General features: G+C 44.6%; 1 protein-coding gene across 2 annotated transcripts; it reads right to left on the reverse strand.

Moving 5' to 3' along the window:
• Positions 1–356: 356 nt before the first annotated feature.
• On the reverse strand, positions 357–18,690 carry LOC113175466 (uncharacterized). Of its 2 annotated transcripts, XM_026379712.2 has the most exons (5): positions 18,526–18,690; positions 18,032–18,070; positions 15,865–15,991; positions 13,028–14,193; positions 357–1,601 (listed from the first exon to the last, which is right to left on the reverse strand). In XM_026379712.2, the coding sequence occupies exons 1-5, from the start codon at positions 18,547–18,549 to the stop codon at positions 903–905; spliced, it is 2,055 nt and encodes a 684-aa protein (XP_026235497.1). In that variant the 5' UTR covers positions 18,550–18,690; the 3' UTR covers positions 357–902. The 2 variants fall into 2 exon arrangements, with proteins under 2 accessions (XP_026235497.1, XP_026235496.1); XM_026379711.2 differs by lacking the exons at positions 357–1,601; positions 15,865–15,991; positions 18,526–18,690 and having other exon boundaries at positions 10,570–14,193; positions 18,032–18,054.
• Positions 18,691–18,897: the final 207 nt, after the last annotated feature.

Raw genomic sequence — 18,897 nt, forward strand, 5'->3', positions numbered from 1 at the left:
AAGAATTACCCAAGAACCACTAAAGAGGAGGAAATAAAGACCAAAAGGATTGAACTGATACAGGGAACAAAATCAGTAAGAGAGAAACTGGACACCAGAGAATAAAACTGTCCCAGTCTGCATGTGTCCCTTTGTTACAAACCCATATTTAGAAGTTCATCCCATGAAAAACCAATCTCTGAGAAACATGAATTGGGAAGAATTAACATCAAAGCTGAACGGAGAACTTCTCCACCCACACCTTGTCCACAGAAAGCTGGAGGTCCCCACACAGGCAGGGCCTAATTCTGTTCTCAATCCATTCTAGAAAATGAAAAGACCCCCAAGGTTAAAGGTGGCTTAAATTATAAGGCCTTTATTATTACAAACCAGAGCAACATGAGGAAGTACTTTTCCAGGCTAGGTGACTCGGGAGGCTGAAAACTTATCCATTGAAATTTCAAGTAAAAGCTGGGCACAGTGACATGTGCTTGTGATCCCAACTACGTGAGGGCTGAGGCCTCAGGATCATTTGAGCCCATGAGTTCAAGGCCAGATTTTATGTAAGATCAACAAACGTCCATCATGAAAGAAAACATCTGAAAGCCACCAGAGATGGGTCACACTCACACCCTCTAGTCACACAAAAGGGAATGAGGACCCTCTGAACTCCGATGTCCCATGGCTCACCCTGGGCATTGGAGAGAGTACAAGTGCTACTGTCCCTGAAGATGTTGGGTAACTAAGCTGGAGCAGTTGAGATGAGTTCAGGCATGAGTTCTGGCATAAACTTGAGGTGGTCAGGAAGTGCAACACAGACCTGGAAAGCCGCTGAATACCTGGCAAACAAGGTATGTCCCTGTGTGAACGTTCACGTGAGGCCTGACATCTCACTGACGAATCCTGCTGTGTGAACAGCTCAGCTAAAGCCTGCCTGCAGCATGTATTTTCTGGTGCCGAATGAGGTGGGAGCTTAAGCTATAGGCCTTGCCACACTCACTGCACTCGTAGGGCCTTTCTCCCGTGTGCACTTTCTGATGCCGAACTAGGTGGGAGGTCCTGATGAAGTCTTTCCCACATTTACTGCACACAAAAGGCCTTTCCCCTGTGTGAACCCTCTGGTGTGCAATAAAGTCAGAACTCCGACTAAAGAACTTGCCACATTCAGTGCACTCAAAAGGCTTAGTCTCAGTGTGAATTCGCTGATGTTTAATAAGAGTGTATTTGTGGCCAAAGGATTTCCCACAATCACTGCAATCATACGGATTTTCCCCTGTATGGATGCTTTCATGCTGAACAAGTGTGGATTTGTGTCTGAAGACTTTCCCACAATCATTGCACTTGTAAGGCCTTGCTCCGTTGTGCACTCTCTGGTGTACAATTAGGTTAGAGTGATGGCTAAAATATTTTCCACATTCACCACACTTATAAGGCATTTCTCCTGTGTGGATTCTCTTGTGCTGAGTAAGATTGTCTTTTCGACTAAAGGCTTTTCCACATTCATTGCACTCATACGGTCTTTCTCCAGTGTGGATCCTCTGGTGCTGGACCAGTGTAGCTTTTCGACTAAAGGCTTTCCCACACTCGCTGCACTCATAAGGCTTTTCCCCACTATGGATCCTCTGGTGCTGGACAAGTGTATCTTTGCGACTGAAAGCTTTCCCACATTCACTGCATTTGTAATGCATTTGTCCAACATGCAGGATCTCCCTGCTTGCAGTTCTCTGGGCCGTCTTCCTCTTGTTATGGGTGATCTTTTGTTGGCAATGGCCCAAGCTAGCCTGGAAGTTCTTCTGCTCCACCTCACATTTAAAGGGGTTTTCTAATAAGTGAGCTCTTCACAAACTCTGCAGTTCTTCACCAATGAAGTCTTGCCTTCATCTCTTTGTGAAGGTTTCTCTACACTGTAAGGCTTTAAGTTCCAGTTAAAGTCTTTAATGAACGACAACTGTCTCCCATATACCCCTCATGTGTAAGTCTGAAGTCCACAGTGTGTTCCTTCCAGGAACAAAATATGTTTCAAGATGGTGCCACATAAATCACAAGGGTGAGCTGCTTGCATGGACGCACCTAGTAGATGTATCAGTGCTACCATGCAATACTCCTACAGAAATGCTCTGCTTCCATCCTTCACTCTGCACCAACACCCTGAAAGCAGAAAAATAGTGCTGACACACAAGATGACTTTGGTAGATGGGGCAATCCATCACAACTGTGAGTCTAGTACCCTCAGGGTTAAGTCTATGGGACTATTGGCTGGATGGGGCTCAGATTTGAAAGTCTGCTGTATAGGGACCTAAAGTTTATAGAATGGAGAAGGCCTCACAAGGGACAAAGACACGACAATGTAGCACAGGCAGAAAAGGTCAGCAGGCTACAACCTCATCCTCTGCAAATGGCATTCAGCAAGGCCTTGGCTGGCTGTTGGTGACAGATAAACACTATGCAGGAATGCATGTCTCTGCCCAGGAAATCTATTAAAAACAAAGGATGGGGGTGCAAGGACTACTGAAGGGTATCTGCACATCTGATGCGTTCATGTATGTTGGAAAGTACTGCAGAGAGAGAGGTAGAAACAGCCCTGGGTCTGGAATAAGAAATGACAAGTGTCCCGAACAGGGAGGCAAGACTGAAATGAGGCATGGCCTCTGGCTTTGGAATCAAATCATGGCAAATTCCTGGTACCAACAGAACACAGCACAGAAGTCGTGCCTTCCCCACCAGGGAACCACCAGTGTCCGTCCAAGCCTCTCCTGCTGTGGGAGCCTCATAACCTCTGAGGAACCCAGGGTTCTCTCTCATTACAGTCCGCAACCTCAAAGGATCTGGAGGATACAAGTCACCGGGGGAAGATGGGACAGGGAACTCAAAGCACTGGCTCTGAGTAGCCCACCAAAGAAACGAACATAACAAAATAAAAATGTCTTGCTGGTACTACCAGTAGGGTCCACAAATGGCGACATGGCACAGGTGGACCCAACGAAAGGTCAACTAGACAAAGGTGGCAGAAGCTGGAGCCCAGAGGTGTCAAGACAAGAGACTCCCAACGAGTGGTGGGATGCACAGGGCTGACCGCCTGACCCCCAGGCCCCCTGGAGCAGCTGCAGAGGAGTTAGGGAGCACACGGAGCGGGGAGACCAGAACCCCGCTGGGAAGTGGCACCAGAGAACCCAGGCGAGGGGCTCGGGGAGAGGGCGCTGCCTACAGCGCAGGCCCCGGCGAGGCCGCCGCGGCACCAGCGTCCTCACCGCCCTCCCCAGGTCGGATCCCCGGGGCGGCAGCCTCGCGCGCGGGCCGGCGGCTCCACCCTCCAGCCCGACACCCCGCGCCCGCCTGGGCGGCGTCGCCCCCGGGTGCGCCACAAGGGCGCGGGGGACCGGCTCGGCTCCGAGGGCACAGCAAACCCGCAACGCCCGACCAGCCATCCGCCTGCTCACCCGTGGGTTCGCGCCCGCGGCTCGCCGTCCCACGACGCCGCGGCTCCTCGCCCCACGCTCGGCCGCACTCCGGCCCGGCGCTCCGCCCTTGAGCCCAGCGCCCACCCACTCTGCGGCGGGGACAGCGTCCCCTCCTAGTCTCCGGCGTCCGTCAGCGCGGAACCGGCCCGGCGCTGCAGAGCCCCGCCTCCCACGGTCCCGCTGGGCGCTCCACAAGATGTCCGCGAGGAAGATGCCGGATGTCCCGCCCACACGCCCCACGCACGCACGGAAGTGACTTTAAGAGCACCGGCGCCGCAGCGTCTCCTGGGTAATGTAGTCTCCAGAAAGTTGGCGTCCCCGGAGACGCCGGGCGGGGCGGGGCCTCGCTGCTATTAAAGGGCCCACACCCCGAAAGCACCCAGTGCTTCCAGCCAGGATCCCAGAAATGCCGGGAGGCAAATTCTTTCAGATGTTCCCCAAATGGGCATGCCACATCAAATGTGACTCGGAGTCCATTCATAGTCCATCCGTGTTTTTGTGGAAATATGCGAAGAGGAAAGCTTTTGTTACCTTCGGCGGTGAGAGAATTGTTCCCAGACAGCCGTAAAGTGGAAGAATGGGCTGCAGACCGCCACCTGGGGGAGACTTCGTGCTCCCGAAGGGACTAAAGTGTAGCTCTTCCACTGGTTCCTCGGAGAAGACTCACCACAGGGAAGGGGCCACTGGGCTACCCTGCAGCGGGGGTGGAGGAGGGCCTTTCCTGTCTGCAGAGTCAGGATGCTGATCCACCAAGGGGGCAGCTTTCACCCAAATGCTGATTCCCAGCCGAGGTACAGGCATTTCCTTTTAGTAATATTCCGCCTGTCGCAAAAGAGGAGACAATGATAGAGCCCCTGTGCCTGGACAGGCTGACGAGGACCTAGAGGCCTCACAGAGCTGAGGTGTGAACCTGGAAGTGCAGTTTGGGAATGCCATCCTCTCATTTGTTTGCTGGGAGGTGATTCTTGACTCATCTGCAATTACAGGGTCAGTACTTGAGTTGAAAGTTGAGATTACTTAAGGAGAAGAATTGTTTAAATTACAAAAGTTCATCTTAATTCCACAGCTTTCACAGATACATGCAGAAATGCCTCTAGTTAAATGAATATGTGATAGGTGAGAACAGTTAAGATGTCTGCAAAATCTTGTATGGCCAGGCTATATGGGCAATGACCAAACAGACTCCATTTTACCCTGAGACCCCATATCATGTAAGATAATGCTTCTCCCATGGGAAAGCCCCGCTTCTGTACCCATTACTAATTGCCTAGCATACCATACTTAGCAACACAAAAGAGCAATTCTTATACAATGTAAAATCATTCTCTTTGGTTCCCCTTTTCCTTGGGCAGTGTACCTTGTTGGAAAATCATTAGTAGCCATTCTTTAACTGGTACTCAACTAGGGTCATTTTGATCCATTTCTCTTTTGATTATGATTATGGAAAAATCCCATGAGAAATGCTGAATGAGAATGAAAATATGATTAAGGACATTGCAATTTTTTGCTAATGGCTTTATTCAGCTTGCTTGCTTATTAGTTGCTATGCCAACCTGGATGTGGTTTTTCTGGTTTCCTAAAATGTTGATGCTGTTTCCTGCAGAGACAGTGTGGCCCTTTAGGGAGCAGTCCTGACTAGTTGGACAATAAAGACTCTTCAATTTGGACAAAACTGGGATTTGGTGTCTTCTGAGTGACCTCCCCCATAAAAATCTGAGCAGCAGGTACTGAAGTCTGAGAAGGGAGAAATGCAGAGCTGTGCTGGACCTTGCCCAAGCATGACTTAGTTATCCAAATACATTTTTCCCCATTATTCAAACCCTTGAGTGCTACTTGCTCAGAGGGAGTATTAAGGCATTTATGACCTACTGCTTGGGTGGTGAAGATGAACTTGGTGCTGGAGTAGTGTGTTTATACATGGCCCCAACAAATGTTCATTGAACACTGCTGCATTTCAGGTACTCTTACAGGCATGAAACAAGCCAGGAAACAAAGACTCCAGCTATCAAGGAGCTAACACTGTATTCCAGGAACACAGAGGAATAAATACAAAATCAGGTGCTGAATCCTATGTAATATTAGAATGTGGTCAGCACAATGGAAAAGAGGAGATGAAGGCATAAGAGGAGCAGGGATGAGCTCTTATGCCTATTTGGGCTGGTGGGAGGGTGGGGGAAAAAGACAGCCAGTACACTGTCTGAATGTAATGAATGGTTGGTTGGATCCAAGATGGGGGCTGCTTTGAAAGGAAAGGAAATAAAATATTATTACAAGACAAAAGTGGCCCCTGCCTCCTCAGCCCACCTTCAGTCCCATCAGAGCACAGAAAACTTTTAAGGGGCATCTGTCAGGGTCTACTGAGATTGCATTCAAAAGCAATGGCAAATTCCAGCATTCAGCTTTCTGTATAAATGCTGTGTGCTTTCAGAGCAGATGGGGCATCACTCGCTTAGCAGGGAGGTAATTAGGGATTTGTAAAATAGGACAAAAAGCCCCTACACAAAGTGCACAGAGGTGTCTCAGCTTGGTACAAATCCCCCCCGCATAGTGGTGGAGAGGTTAATATGACCCTAAAGGAACCTGCAGCCTCTGCTGACGGGCTTGCCATGGCTCTTATTTCTGAGGCTACTCTGCGTCCCTGGTGCTCCTTGTGGGAACTCTCTTTGAACCACTGCTTAGGGACTAACTTGGAAAAAGAGTTTTTAATAGAAAGGTGATTCTCTACTCTTTATTTCTTCTAGGAATCACGTCAGAAGGCTCCGTTTTCGCCCAGCACGTGTTTTGTGATATGGTGTGCTAGAGCCTTCTCTGTTGTGGATTTTCATCTGTGCACTCCATCTGTTTCCTTATCTGTTATCTCTGTGTTTTTCTTCTTAGGCATAATTCTGAGTCAGGATATTTCACTGGACCTTTTCCTCTTCCTTTACTCTTTTAAATTCTCTTCTTTATTCATTTCTGACTCTCTCTTACTCTATATTTGTTAATTTTTAACATTGTGTTGTCAACTTGAATATCATTTTTGTAGAGTGATTTATACAACTGACTAAAAACCAAGTCATAGTTATTTTTGTATAGATGCATCAGCAGTACTTTCCAGGGTCTAAAACTTTTTTTCCTCATTCCCTCTTTTCCTGGAAGATTCATACCATGTTGTTTGAGCTCGTCCTCATGTGGAGTTTGCACTTGGCCAATGTGGTCTTCATCCTCTCTCCTCCCTTCTGTCTTTTTTCTAATTGATAAGTACTAATTGCATATGTTTTGGGGGCATGATGTGATAATTCAATACATATAAACCTGGGTAATCAGTATTTCCTCTTTTTTTCTCTGTCTTTTCTTCGTAAGTTGGGGGAGTTCCTATCACTTTACCTAATGTCTTTCTGACATTAGGTATTTTCACATTGTATATTTTTACAAATGTGGTGTGAAGTGAAATTGTTTTTCTCCTTGTGAGGTCAGCCTCTCCCAAATCATTTCACAAGAATCTTGAATTTATCAGATTCTCCAAGAAATGTGAACAGAAGTGCTTGAATCAAGACATCTTGGGATCTACAGTGTAAGTCACTTGGCTTTACTGGCACTTCAGGAAGAAAAGGAGATATTGCAGGTGTGCTTCTGTCGGGAGAATTAATAGAAGCTTAGGTATTTTTTCTTTGAGCTCAAATCTCACTTAGTTTGGTTTTTTGATGGAGACTTTTTTGGTTGACTCTGTGGTACTAAATCTCTATTTGATTCCTTAACTCACTTATGAAATTGGTCTCTCTTTCAGAGTCAACAGAGCAGACTAGTCTTTTCTATTCAAATTAAAATAAGCCATTTATCGCTAAGCACCCTGATCCAGAGTGAACTTTCTGTTCCTTAGAGACTCACACACCTCTCTGAAAGTGTCATTAACACATTGTGTGTTTTACAGTGATCACAATCATTAACATTGTATATTTTTACAAATGTGCTGTGAATGGAAAGGACATGAGTTGGTTTTTTAATCACCTAATATAGGAATTCGAACTAATTGAGGTGAAAGGTGAATTGCTTTAGATTTCTCCTAGAAACAATGGTCTGAACTTGAACAGTTTCATCATTTAAATGTTTCCATTCTCTAAAACACCTGGCCACCAATCCACAAAAAGGCAAGTCCATAAAAGACAAAGGCTGAGGAAGTGCCCCAGATTGAAGGAGGCTGAGAGATAAATCACAAAATGTGTCCCCAGTCAGTAAAGAAGACACTATAAAGGGAATATTTTAACCAACTAGTGAAAACAGAATATAATGTATATTAGATGACAGTGTTTATTGAAGCTAATCTAACTAAATTTGACTTTAAAAAAAACATGTGGCTGTGAAGAATAATGTCCTGGTCTTAGGAGATAAATTTTAAAGTATAGACGGGACGTTGGTAACACATAAACAGTAGGTAAACCCAAGGAATGGAACATATTGGTGTCAATTAAACAATTATTAGGACAGAACCATTTTTCTTTCTTCTGCAATTGTGTTTGTAATTTATTTGAGGGTATACTACTTGCCACAAATATTTTCCAAGTGTGGAATATGGACAGATGAACATAGAGTTTGGACTTGATTATCTCATATTGCTGGGAAATCATTATGTCACCTGTTAGTGCAATGACACTGTCTACAAGAGGTCTGGAGACTATCTGAGAAAGACTATCTGTGGAGTGAAGCAAATTACAACTAATACAGATTAATAGGGTTACCCAGTGAGAATGATACAAACATCTAGAAAGGTAGGTGAGAATCCTAAGAACTTGAGTCTTGATTGGTGGTAACTAAGAAGCACAGTTCTAAGAACATAGTTGAGCCCACCATATGTCGAAAATTTTGTTAACAAGAAATTGATATGTATATGGTCACCCTGAATATTTAGTCTTCCACACAAAATGGATAACCAACTCCATCTGGGAAACTGGAGATTAATTGTCTAGATGGTAGTAACCATTCTCTAACATACTTAATTAGAGTCATTTTGACCCACTTCCCTTCTGCTTGCTTGCTGCTATGCCAACCTGGAAAGCCCCATTGGAAATACTTATGTACCCATCGCATTTTCCAGTGTAGCTTCTGTACCTCCTTGCTTGCAGCTACATCAACCCAGAATTGGTTTTTGCCTTCAAATATCCTAAAAAGGTGAGGCTCAAGACTGTTTCCTGCAGAGACAACTTGGTCCTGCAGGGAGCAGTGCTGGTTGATCAGAATAAAGACTCTTCAATTTGGACATAACTCAGACTTGCTGTGTTCTCTGAGCAACCTGCCCCACAACACTGCAAAATTCAGTACCTGAGATGTTTTTGTTTCCATGCAGGCCTATGGCGTGCTAGCAAATTGCACAATATGAAGATAATCCTTAAAGTATAGAGTGTCTTAGCTTTTTACCCCACGAATAGATAGGCTGAAAGGGGGAAAAAAGACTGCACAGGTGTGTCACTATTACATAATTACCTGTGGAATCAGACTTCAATCAAACCTCTTATTAATATCTGTGGTAGTGCTGGGTATAATGGCACATGACTGTAATGCCAGCAACTTAGAGACTGAGGCAGGAGGACTGCAAATTTGAGATGACCAATTTAGTGAAATCCTATCTCAAAATAAAATTTAAAAGGGCTTGGGATGTAGATCAGTGATAGAGCACCCCTGGATTCAACACCTAGTAACAAACAAAACAAAACAAAAAACCCTACAAGATCAATGATAGTTAATTTTGGTTGTAGCTTGACTAAATCAAGAGATGCTTAGAGAATTAGTAAAGCACATTTCTGACTGTGTGTTTGTGTGAGTTTTTTCAGAAACAATTGTCTTGTGGGTCAGCCAACTGAGGGGAAGACCCATCCTGATATGAGAAGCACAATCTAATAGGCTAGGGGCCCAGATAGAACAAAAAGCAGACGAAGGGGGAAGTTCCCATATGTGCAAGCTTGTTTCTTCTTAAGCACATGCTGCTGCTGCTGCTGATGATGATGATGATAATGATGATGATGATGATGATGATGATGATTTTGGCTGCTGCCTCACCTGTGAACATCAGATTACAATTCTTCAGTCTTTGAACTCAAACTCCCATCAGTGACTCTCCAGGGGGCTTTCAGGCCTCCAACTTCTGGCTGGGTCTGCACATTAATTCATCCCCTTGGTGAGGGTTCCGGTTTCTTGGACTGGATAGCTACTATTTTCCTCGCCTCTCCAGCCTGTCAATAGCCTTTGTGGGATGATCCAGCACCTATCATGTAAGACAATCTAACAAATTCCCTCTTTTAACTATGTGCATTATTTTGGTTCTCTTCATCTAATTAAATATCTAGTGCAAAGGGAATATAGAGAGTTAGTATGTTTAGTGACATCAGAAAAAATGCAAGATAACCAAATACAGAATGTGGGAAATTTTGATGAACAAAAGACCCAGAAACCTCAATAAATGAATAATGTTTTAAACACTAATGGTATTTGTAGATAGTAGGGATTTACGAAACTACTAAAATTATGTATGTAAAAGTCATATATAATTAACTGAAATCAAACAAATATGTCTTAAGGAACAAGTCAATTTTGTAGGAAACTGAAAAAAAAAACTCTGAGTACTGACATAAAAAAGGAATTATACACTTTAAATATGCATAGTTTATTGTATGACAATTACACATCAAGCTACCTTGAAAAATCTAAGGTGATACTCAAAAGTTGTTACTTTCTAATTATTTTACTGTTTTACATCTGAATATTTGTGACTACTATATCAGTATGATGAGAATAAAACATAATTATGTGCTATTGCATATCTCTTCCCAACTCTATGTTCAGTGACATCATTTTAGAACTTGAATTGGCCATGGTGAGAGTATTCTACTAGGGTAATTGACAAATTCTAAAAAGAGGGTTTGCTGTTACTAATAATGCACAAAATGCTTAAAACATATAGTGTCTGTGACTGCGGTTTACTGTAAGTTCCTGCACTTGCAAAAAAATTTGAGAAAATATTTTTCCAACATTCAAAAACAATTTCCTATTTAGCAAAGACCCTCATTTACTGAAGAATGAGTAAGTTCCAATATGTTCTTGTTATACATGTCTATTTGTTAGTGAAAACTACATCACCAACACACATTTTAAAATAGGCAAAAAGATAGCCTTTTTAAAAGAAGATACATAAGTGGCAAACAAAACATTCCCAACATTATGAAACATCAGAAAGATGCAATTAAAACTACAGTGAGATGCCATAATACATTAAAACAGCTCAAATTTAAAAGACTAATCATTTCAAGTACTGGCTAGAAGGTAGAAGGACAGAAATGTTCACATATTGTTGGTGGGAATTCAGTGAGTACAATAAGTCTAGATCAGTTTGACAGTTTTCTTTTAATGCAAAACACATACTCTGAATTATTTTCACAGGAGAAATAAACCACATATGCACATTAAGAATCCTATGCCTGTATTCACAGTAGCTTTGTTTTTAACATCCCCAAAAAGGAAATAATCCAACTGCCCATTAAGTGATGGGAGAATAAAGGCTGGGCACATAGCTCAGTTGGTAGAGTGCTTACCTTGCATGCACAAGGCCCTGGGTTCAATCCCCAGCACAAATAAATAAATAGATAAATAGATAGAAAATAAACAATAGCATATCCATAGAACTGAATATGACTCAGCAATAAAAGGATGAACTGTTCATATAAGCAGTAGAGATGATTCTTTCTCAAAATAATCATGTAGCAAAAAATGTGTAGTTGGATTCATAAAATATTTCATTCACAAGTTATTGTCATGTGAATAAAAGTAAATTACTGGATACTTGCAAACCTGGGGAATATGGGGAGATAATATGGCATGAGGTAAATTGTAGATATATTTATGATCACTATAATGGTTTCAGGAATTTATGAGACAAAACTTTTCAAATTATACACCATAAACATCAGTTATTCCAAGTAACTATATATAAATAAGTTTATAAAAAGTGATTCCAAAACCAAATTCAAAGCCTAAACTATTTTTCTGGTAATAACCCATGTTGATTCCACTATCTCCATCCTCATGCATGGGAAAGGGCAGCTCTCTATTGGTGCAGTAAGGAATGCTGTTGTAATATCAAACAACAGAACACTGACAGGATCACCAGAGCTATAACCCTGGACTGTAGGATCACCATGATCTCCTTATTTTCCTGCTTCTACAGCAATGCACTTCAGGTGAACAACCCAGAAAGACAATATGAATCCACAAAACCTTTATTTTCCTTGACAATGACCACAGCTATTGGGCATACACAGACCTCTAGGTCCTGTGAATGCTCAGTCACTGGAAGATATGTGGATGCACCTTTGCAAGAGGCACATTTCATGCAGTTTACTGTAAGTTCCTTCTCCACACCCAGTATTTATGATTTCTAAACCAATTAAGGTTCACAGCTGGCTCCAGCCATCATATGAGTGACACCAATCTATGAAATGGAATGACTGGTATCAAGGCAGATGGCTTCTTGTAAAGCCCTGTGAACATTTTCTCCTCCACATGGGCATTGCAAAACAACATCCTCTGGGAACAACAGAGTGAATTCATTCTATTCACCCAATCACAGAAACCTGTCACAACAGCTGGCCTCTCCCCAGGTGGACCTATAGTCTCACAGAAAATTGTGACCATCCAAACCACAAATCAGGGTAAAATCCTGCATTATTTCCCATGTTGTCTAGGGCAGCAATACAAACCAGCCTGAAAGCAAAATGAGAACTGTTATTTTACTGTCCCTGAAGAACAGTTGACCCATGAAAGCTGTCCATCCTTTCAAATATCACAAAGTGTCTTCCAGCCTCCCGACATAGTAAACTCAACCCCATAATTAAAGGTAGCTTTAACAATAAGGCATTTATTAGCACACAATCAAGACTAATGCAAGGCAGGTAGTTACCATTTGGTAAATAGAAGGCTGAAAAAATTAACCCAACTGTCATGTGAGACTGAAAAAACAACTTTTTGATGAAGAAAATCAGCCATTCCTGAAAGCCTCCAGCAGACTAGGTTTTCATGGTAAAAACTAGGTTATACGTGTGCTTTAATCAGTCAGAAAAGGGAAAGAACTCTCCCTGAAGGCCCAGGTTGCTCAAGACTTCCTCCAGGGAATAAGCATTCGCCTTCCCTCACGTGCTCCAGTGACCGATGGACACTGTGCAAAGTGGCAGAGGAAGATGCCTTCTACCAGAGACAGTGGCAGTGACTTAGCTCTTGACATGGCCCCCATCAGTTGAGAAGTGCATGGAGCTCCTGGAAGGCTCACTCATCACGAACACACGGGGACACTGCCCTCACTGGGTAGTAGGAAGTGTGTTAACTTTAGGCAGGTGGTTCCTTCACAAAGCCTCTCTGAAAAAGATGACACCTCCTGCAGGTCTAAGGCCTTTCTCAAGTGTGGGCTTTCAGGAGCTGCTAAACCTTGGGCTGAAAACTTCCCTGTATTTGTTGCTTTCATGATGCCCCTACGCGTTGTGACATTTTTGGTGGTGAATGAGGCTAGAACATTGACTGAAGGAATTCCCACACGTGTCACACTCATAAGGCCTTTCTCCAGTGTGAACTACCTGATGTTGAATGAGGCCAGACTTTTGGCTAAAGGATTTTCCACACTGGTTACACTCATAGGGTCTCGCTCCAGTGTGAATCCTCCGGTGTTGAATAAGGATGGAGCTTTGACTAAAGGATTTCCCACATTCGCCACATTTATAAGGCCTTTCTCCAGTGTGAACTCTCTGGTGTTTAATGAGTGTAGCTTTTTGGCTAAAGGATTTCCCACACTGACCACACTCATAAGGCTTTGCTCCAGTGTGAATTCTGCGGTGCTGATTAAGAATGGCACTTTGACTAAAGCAATTCCCACACTCACCACACTTATAAGGTCTTTCTCCAGTGTGAACTCTCTGGTGTTTAACCAGGGTGGCTTTTTGGCTAAAGGATTTCCCACACTGACTGCACTCATAAGGCCTTGCTCCAGTATGAATTTTCTGGTGGTCAACAAGGCTGGAGTTTTGTCTAAATAATTTTCCACATTCACTGCACTCATAAGGCCTTTCTCCAGTGTGAATTCTCCGGTGATCATTCAGGTGGGAGGTTTGGCTAAAGAATTTCCCACATTCACTGCACTCCCAAGGCCTTTCTCCAGTGTGTACCCTCTGGTGCTGATCAAGTGAGTACTTGCCACGGAAGGTTTTCCCACATTTGCTGCACTCATAAAGCTTTTTACCAGTGGTAACTTTGGGGCGGTGAACAAGAGTGTGCTTGTGGCTGACAGAATTCCCACATTCTCTTGACTTATGACTTTTATGACTATGACTGACCTCCCCACCCTTGGAGGTATTATTGGGCTTTTCACTACTGGGAAATGCTGGGGACTTGACAAGGCTCCACATGGCTGGGAGGTCCTTCTCAATCTCCCAACTGGCAAAGGGCTTCCTTGACATGCGGAACAGGAAGTGTTTCAAATACGAGGATTTTTCAACGTCCCTCATCAAGAGCTTCTTTGTACTGTGATGCTTTTGGTGCTGGTGAAGATCTGCATATGTCCCAATTCTGAATTTCTGCCCAGGTAGATCATCCAGGTGCAAAATGTCCTGCAGAATTGGGAAACATTTTTCACAGAGGTAAGTCTTCTGCATGGATGAACCTGCCTTAGAAGTCCTGACCTGTGAAACTGCTACTGAAACCTTCTGCTCAGAAGGTATCTCTTCATCCTCTGTTCCATGCCCACAACCTGAAAGCAGAGAATTGCTAATGAAATGTATGATGACTATGTGTGAAGGAGGAGGCACCACCATGCACACTCTACCAATGATTCCAAGATTTTTTCTATGAATAAGAGATACAGGGACAGGTTGAGGAAGGGGCTATATGGCAATATGATGTCTCTCAAAGTCACAGAATTGGGGAGGCCTTACCAGTTGAAGATTACAAAGATGGATGGGTCATAAGAAGAAGTAGTCTTCAACTCACTCCTCTGCAAACAGCCTTAAGCTGCTTTAACACTGTGGTCACATCTCTAGAACTCACCACACAGCCTTCAGCAGGATGCTGTTTGCTAGTAACAGGTACATGTCATATAGATGGTAGGTTGACTCCAAGCCCAGGAAAATCCACACAAAACTGCGTGGCAAGTATTCAGGTTAATGTGATGTATGTGTACACTTTATCAGTGTGTGTGAGGTAGTGTTGGAATACACTGCATAGAGCAGTATAAAAGAACAGATGAGGCATGAAGACCAGAAAGATGTGGATGGATGGGTGCTGGAAGTTACATGAAATGAGAAATCAAAAAAGTTCATGGCTGGGTGCAGTGGTGCATGCCTGTAATCCTAACAGCTTGGGAGGCTGAGACAGGAGGATCATGAATTCAAAGCTAGCCTCAGCAGAAGCAAGGTGCTAAGCAATTCAATGAGAACCTAAATAAAATACAAAATAGGTCTGGGGATGTGGCTCAGTGGTTAAGCACCCCCGAGTTCAATCCCTGGTAAACCACCATCCTCCCACAAAAAAACTGAGATGTATGGGGAAGAAAACATGGAAATGAAGTTTGGCTAGTGGTACCTGCACCAAAACAGTGGTGGACAGAGGACAGGTTCCTTTTATGATTTGAAAATAGCCTGGATGTACGCTACTTTCTATGTGCCACACATCAGGCCCAGGCCTCTTCTGAAATCATGTTCACTCTATGAAGGAACCAGGTTTCTCCCCACACCCTAAGTACGATCACTACATGGGACCTTTTGAAGCAGGGTCCACAGGAAAGAAAAGACACAACGTGCCATACAGATCATCTCAGGATACAACAGGCCATAGGAGAGAAAAATAAAGATTATTTTAAAAAGGGGGATACAGGGACTGGGGCTGTAGCTCAGTGTCGGAATGCTTGCCTGGCATGTGTGACACACTGGATTTGATCCTCAGTATCACATTAAAAAATAAAATAAAATAAAATAAAATGAAAAAGGCATTCTGTCCATCTACAACTACAAAAAAAAAAAAAAAGTGTGTGTTTGTGTGGGGGGTATGATAATAATAGCCCATGGTTCCATGGTTCCAAGTATGGACTATGACAATGTCTGTTATGCCACAAGCAGTCACAAGAAAAGGTCAACTAGCAAAAGGTGAGGGGTGGGGGAGCTGTGAAAAAAGGTATCATGATTGTGGACATAGCCAGAGAGATGGCAAAAAGTTGAGATCCAGTAGCCTGAATGCAAGATACTTAACTCCCAGACCACACAGGGCACATGTGTTAGGGTGCAAACAGTGCACACAGCTCAGTGCTGGCGTCCCTGGCACATATGACAGGAAACTGAAGAGTTTAACAGATTGTAAGGCCGGGAAAAGGTGAATCTGTTTGGGGAAAAAGAGGACAGAGACACTAGGGTGAGTGTAAGAGCCTTACCCAGTGAGCTTGCAAGTACAAAGTTCTGCAGCATCACACCGAGGTACAAAAGCCTCTGAGCCTCATCAAGTAGTCTCCATTCTTCCTGTGAGAAGTAAATGGCCACGTCCTCAAAGGTCACACAGTCCTGCCATAATGGGGAAAGGTCACTCCACAATAAACTTCTCCTCTAGAATTCCAAGTTCATCCACTTGCTTGTCCATCCTGTTTGCCCTTCTTCCTACATTCCTATCTCAGAGGGATACCACATCCCAGTGCCTCTGAAGCTCACTATCATGGTCTCAGTATCACTGTGTCCTCCCATAGCCATCAGGAAGGTAGGCAGGACAATACCATCTTCACTGTGGACTTGGCATGTAATGCAGTCTCCCCTTCTGTTAGACCATTCCTCAGTGGTCCTCCAGATGGTGCCTCCAGAAACATGCAGTCCAGGAGCCTGCCGGAAGGCCTGGCTGTCTGATTCTGTTCCTTGCTTCAATCTCAGCTACCCAGGATCACTTAAGGATTTCAAACAACTCTTGTCCTCTATTTCTACTGATTTTGATGTCCACTTACCAGTTACAGCTTTCCTTTTACTCTTAACCCTCAAACTCAGTGACCAAATTATCTCAGAGCCTCAATGACATTCTACCCCAGACCCAGTGACACTCACAGATGATCACTGTGCCCCCAAACTTAGCTATCTGCTTGAGTGGACAATCCTGGTGAGCCTGTAGCATGGTGAATGAGCACTAGACTGAGTATCTTCAATTGTGCTGCTGTAAAAAAATACTACTCATTGGGTAGCTTATTAATAACAGGAATCTCTCACAGATCTGGAGGCTGAATTCAGGGTGCATCATGGTCAGGCTCTGGTGAGAGTCCTCTTTCAGACTGTAGACTGCTGACTTCCCCTTGTATCTCCACATAGTTAAAAGATCACTAGCTATTCTCTGACCTCTTCTTAAAAGGGCATTCACTAATACCAGACACAAGGACTCCATCCTCATGATTTAATTACCTCTCACAGGCCTCAGCTCTAGGATTAGAATTTCAATGTAAGAAATTTGGAGGGGAAGACAAATTCAGTCATGTCCTTGGTGTCATCTTCTAATTATTCCTGTTTCTGTAACCATTCTATCTCCCTTATGCCTTAGAAGCCTTAGCCACCTACCAGATAATCTATTTTGTCATGCCCTTCCATGGTCAATTCTCTCTCCACATCTGTTTATGATGCTTACCATGTCTACTCAGGTGTCCAAGTACAAGACCCAGGCACAGCTCCATTTTCCCTTACCTGGGCTGTGCACAGCACTACTATTATGACAAATATAATTCCTCCTAGTTATGGGTCAAACACTAACTATATCTTTTAAATGTCTCCATCTTAAACCATTCCCCAAATTCCAAACCGATGTGGCCAGAACTTGATGTCTCTACTAATTGTTCAACCAACATCTTAGATGTAAGTACCTAAAAACCAAAATTCTGATATCCCCAGTGAAATAAACCTTACTGGTAACTTTACAGTCCAGCTGATGGAGTTTCCTTTCTTCCAGATACTAAACCCCAAAAGCCCGAAGTAATGCCTCAATAGTATCTTTCTCTCTCCCCCTCTCTCATCCTCAAAATCTGAAAATCCAGGCAGGTCTAATTAAGAAAATGAATCCAGAATCCTACCACTTCTCTTACCTCCACAGTAGCCGTACTGGTTCAAGCCACTAACAGCACTTACCTAGAGTATTATGGTAGCCTCTTCCCTGGCCTTCCTATTGTGTCCCTCCTACTGACCGAGTTCTCCATGGCATAACATGGAGGCTGATGAGACCAGCATCAGATCATCTTCCTTCCCTTCTCTACAACTCCCACTGCTGCCATAAATTCTGACAGTCATTCAGCTCTGAATCCTGCCCTGCTACTTTTAGATCCTCTGAAATAGAAAAGAAACCTGGAACTCCATGAACCAGTGCAGCTTCACCTCCAAGCACATACGCATTAGGGGAAAGCTTTTCATATCTCTATAGGAACTACCTAAAATAACTCCCAAATAGAATCAGGATCTTAGGCTTGGGTTTGTTAAAGGTCCTTTGGTCCAAGGAACGATGAGCATCAAGAGAAGGGATTCATTTAAAAAAAAAAAAATCCTGGGGGTGGGGGAGGCGGAGGGCCTGTGTCATACACTACTCACCTCGGTGAGGTCCCTATGGGCTTCTGCACTCATGGAAACCTGTAGGAAGAGGGAGGTCATGAGAGGCAGATGGTCATGGCAGGGCTCCAGAGGCTCAGCCCCTGCTGTACTCGTTCCCAGCTGGAAGCCAGGTGACTTGAGGAGGGAGGCTTTCATTATATTGGAGCCTCAGTGCTAACTCGAGGAACTCTCAGGCCTTGAACCCCTCCTTCTGGTCCTAACAGTGAGAAGCTTCTGGAAAAGCTTGAAGTCAGACTAGGTCCCTCTTCTGTGGCTGTTCTCCGTGGCTACCAACGACCTAAGGACCAAGGTAGAGCTCTCCACTCGACCCTCCTCGACAGGACACACGCCGGGCCTCAGGCGTAGTTTCCCGCTCCACCTCCCTCACGAGCCCCGACCGGGCTGGACAGAGCCTGGCCTGCGGCTCCCGGGCAGAGCCCCTCACTCGGACACTGTGGGGAGGCGAGCACAGCGCGGCGGGGAGGACCACTTACCCGAGCGGGGCCGGCTTCGGCCATGGGCCTCTGCGCGTGCGACGGGGACACGGCCAAAGTGGCCACCGCCCCTCGGACCCCTCCGGACGCCAGCCCAGCCTGGTCGCTTCCCGGAGGACAAAGCTCCGACAACTCGCACAGATCCAAAGACCGCTAAGACCAGCGCCGGCGGAGCCGCGCCGGAAGTCCCGCCCACACAATGGCCCACGCCGGAAACACTCCTCTCTGGGCGCTCATTGGCTTAGCGGCTCCTGGAGCAGGGCATTCTGGGTAACGTAGTGCCCAGGGCTCCAGGGAGACCTGCGAGCGGGAGGAGCTGGGGTGCTCTGCATCCAGCAGGCGCTCTGCAGGCAAGAGCTAGGCTTGAGCCTG

The sequence above is a fragment of the Urocitellus parryii genome, chromosome 15, assembly GCF_045843805.1.
Source record: "Urocitellus parryii isolate mUroPar1 chromosome 15, mUroPar1.hap1, whole genome shotgun sequence".
NCBI lineage: Eukaryota > Metazoa > Chordata > Mammalia > Rodentia > Sciuridae > Urocitellus > Urocitellus parryii.

What these genes read in the sequence shown, in the direction of transcription:
- LOC113175466 (XM_026379712.2), bottom strand. Translation starts at nt 18,549, where the DNA reads ATGGCCGAAGCCGGCCCCGCTCGG. An exon ending in TGTACTTGCAAGCTCACTGG is followed by an intron (nt 14,194 to 15,864) that starts GTAAGGCTCTTA and finishes CTCTGCTTTCAG; the next exon opens with GTTGTGGGCATGGAACAGAG. An exon ending in CTGGCCTCATTCAACATCAG is followed by an intron (nt 1,602 to 13,027) that starts GTAGTTCACACT and finishes GTCCAGCACCAG; the next exon opens with AGGATCCATAGTGGGGAAAA.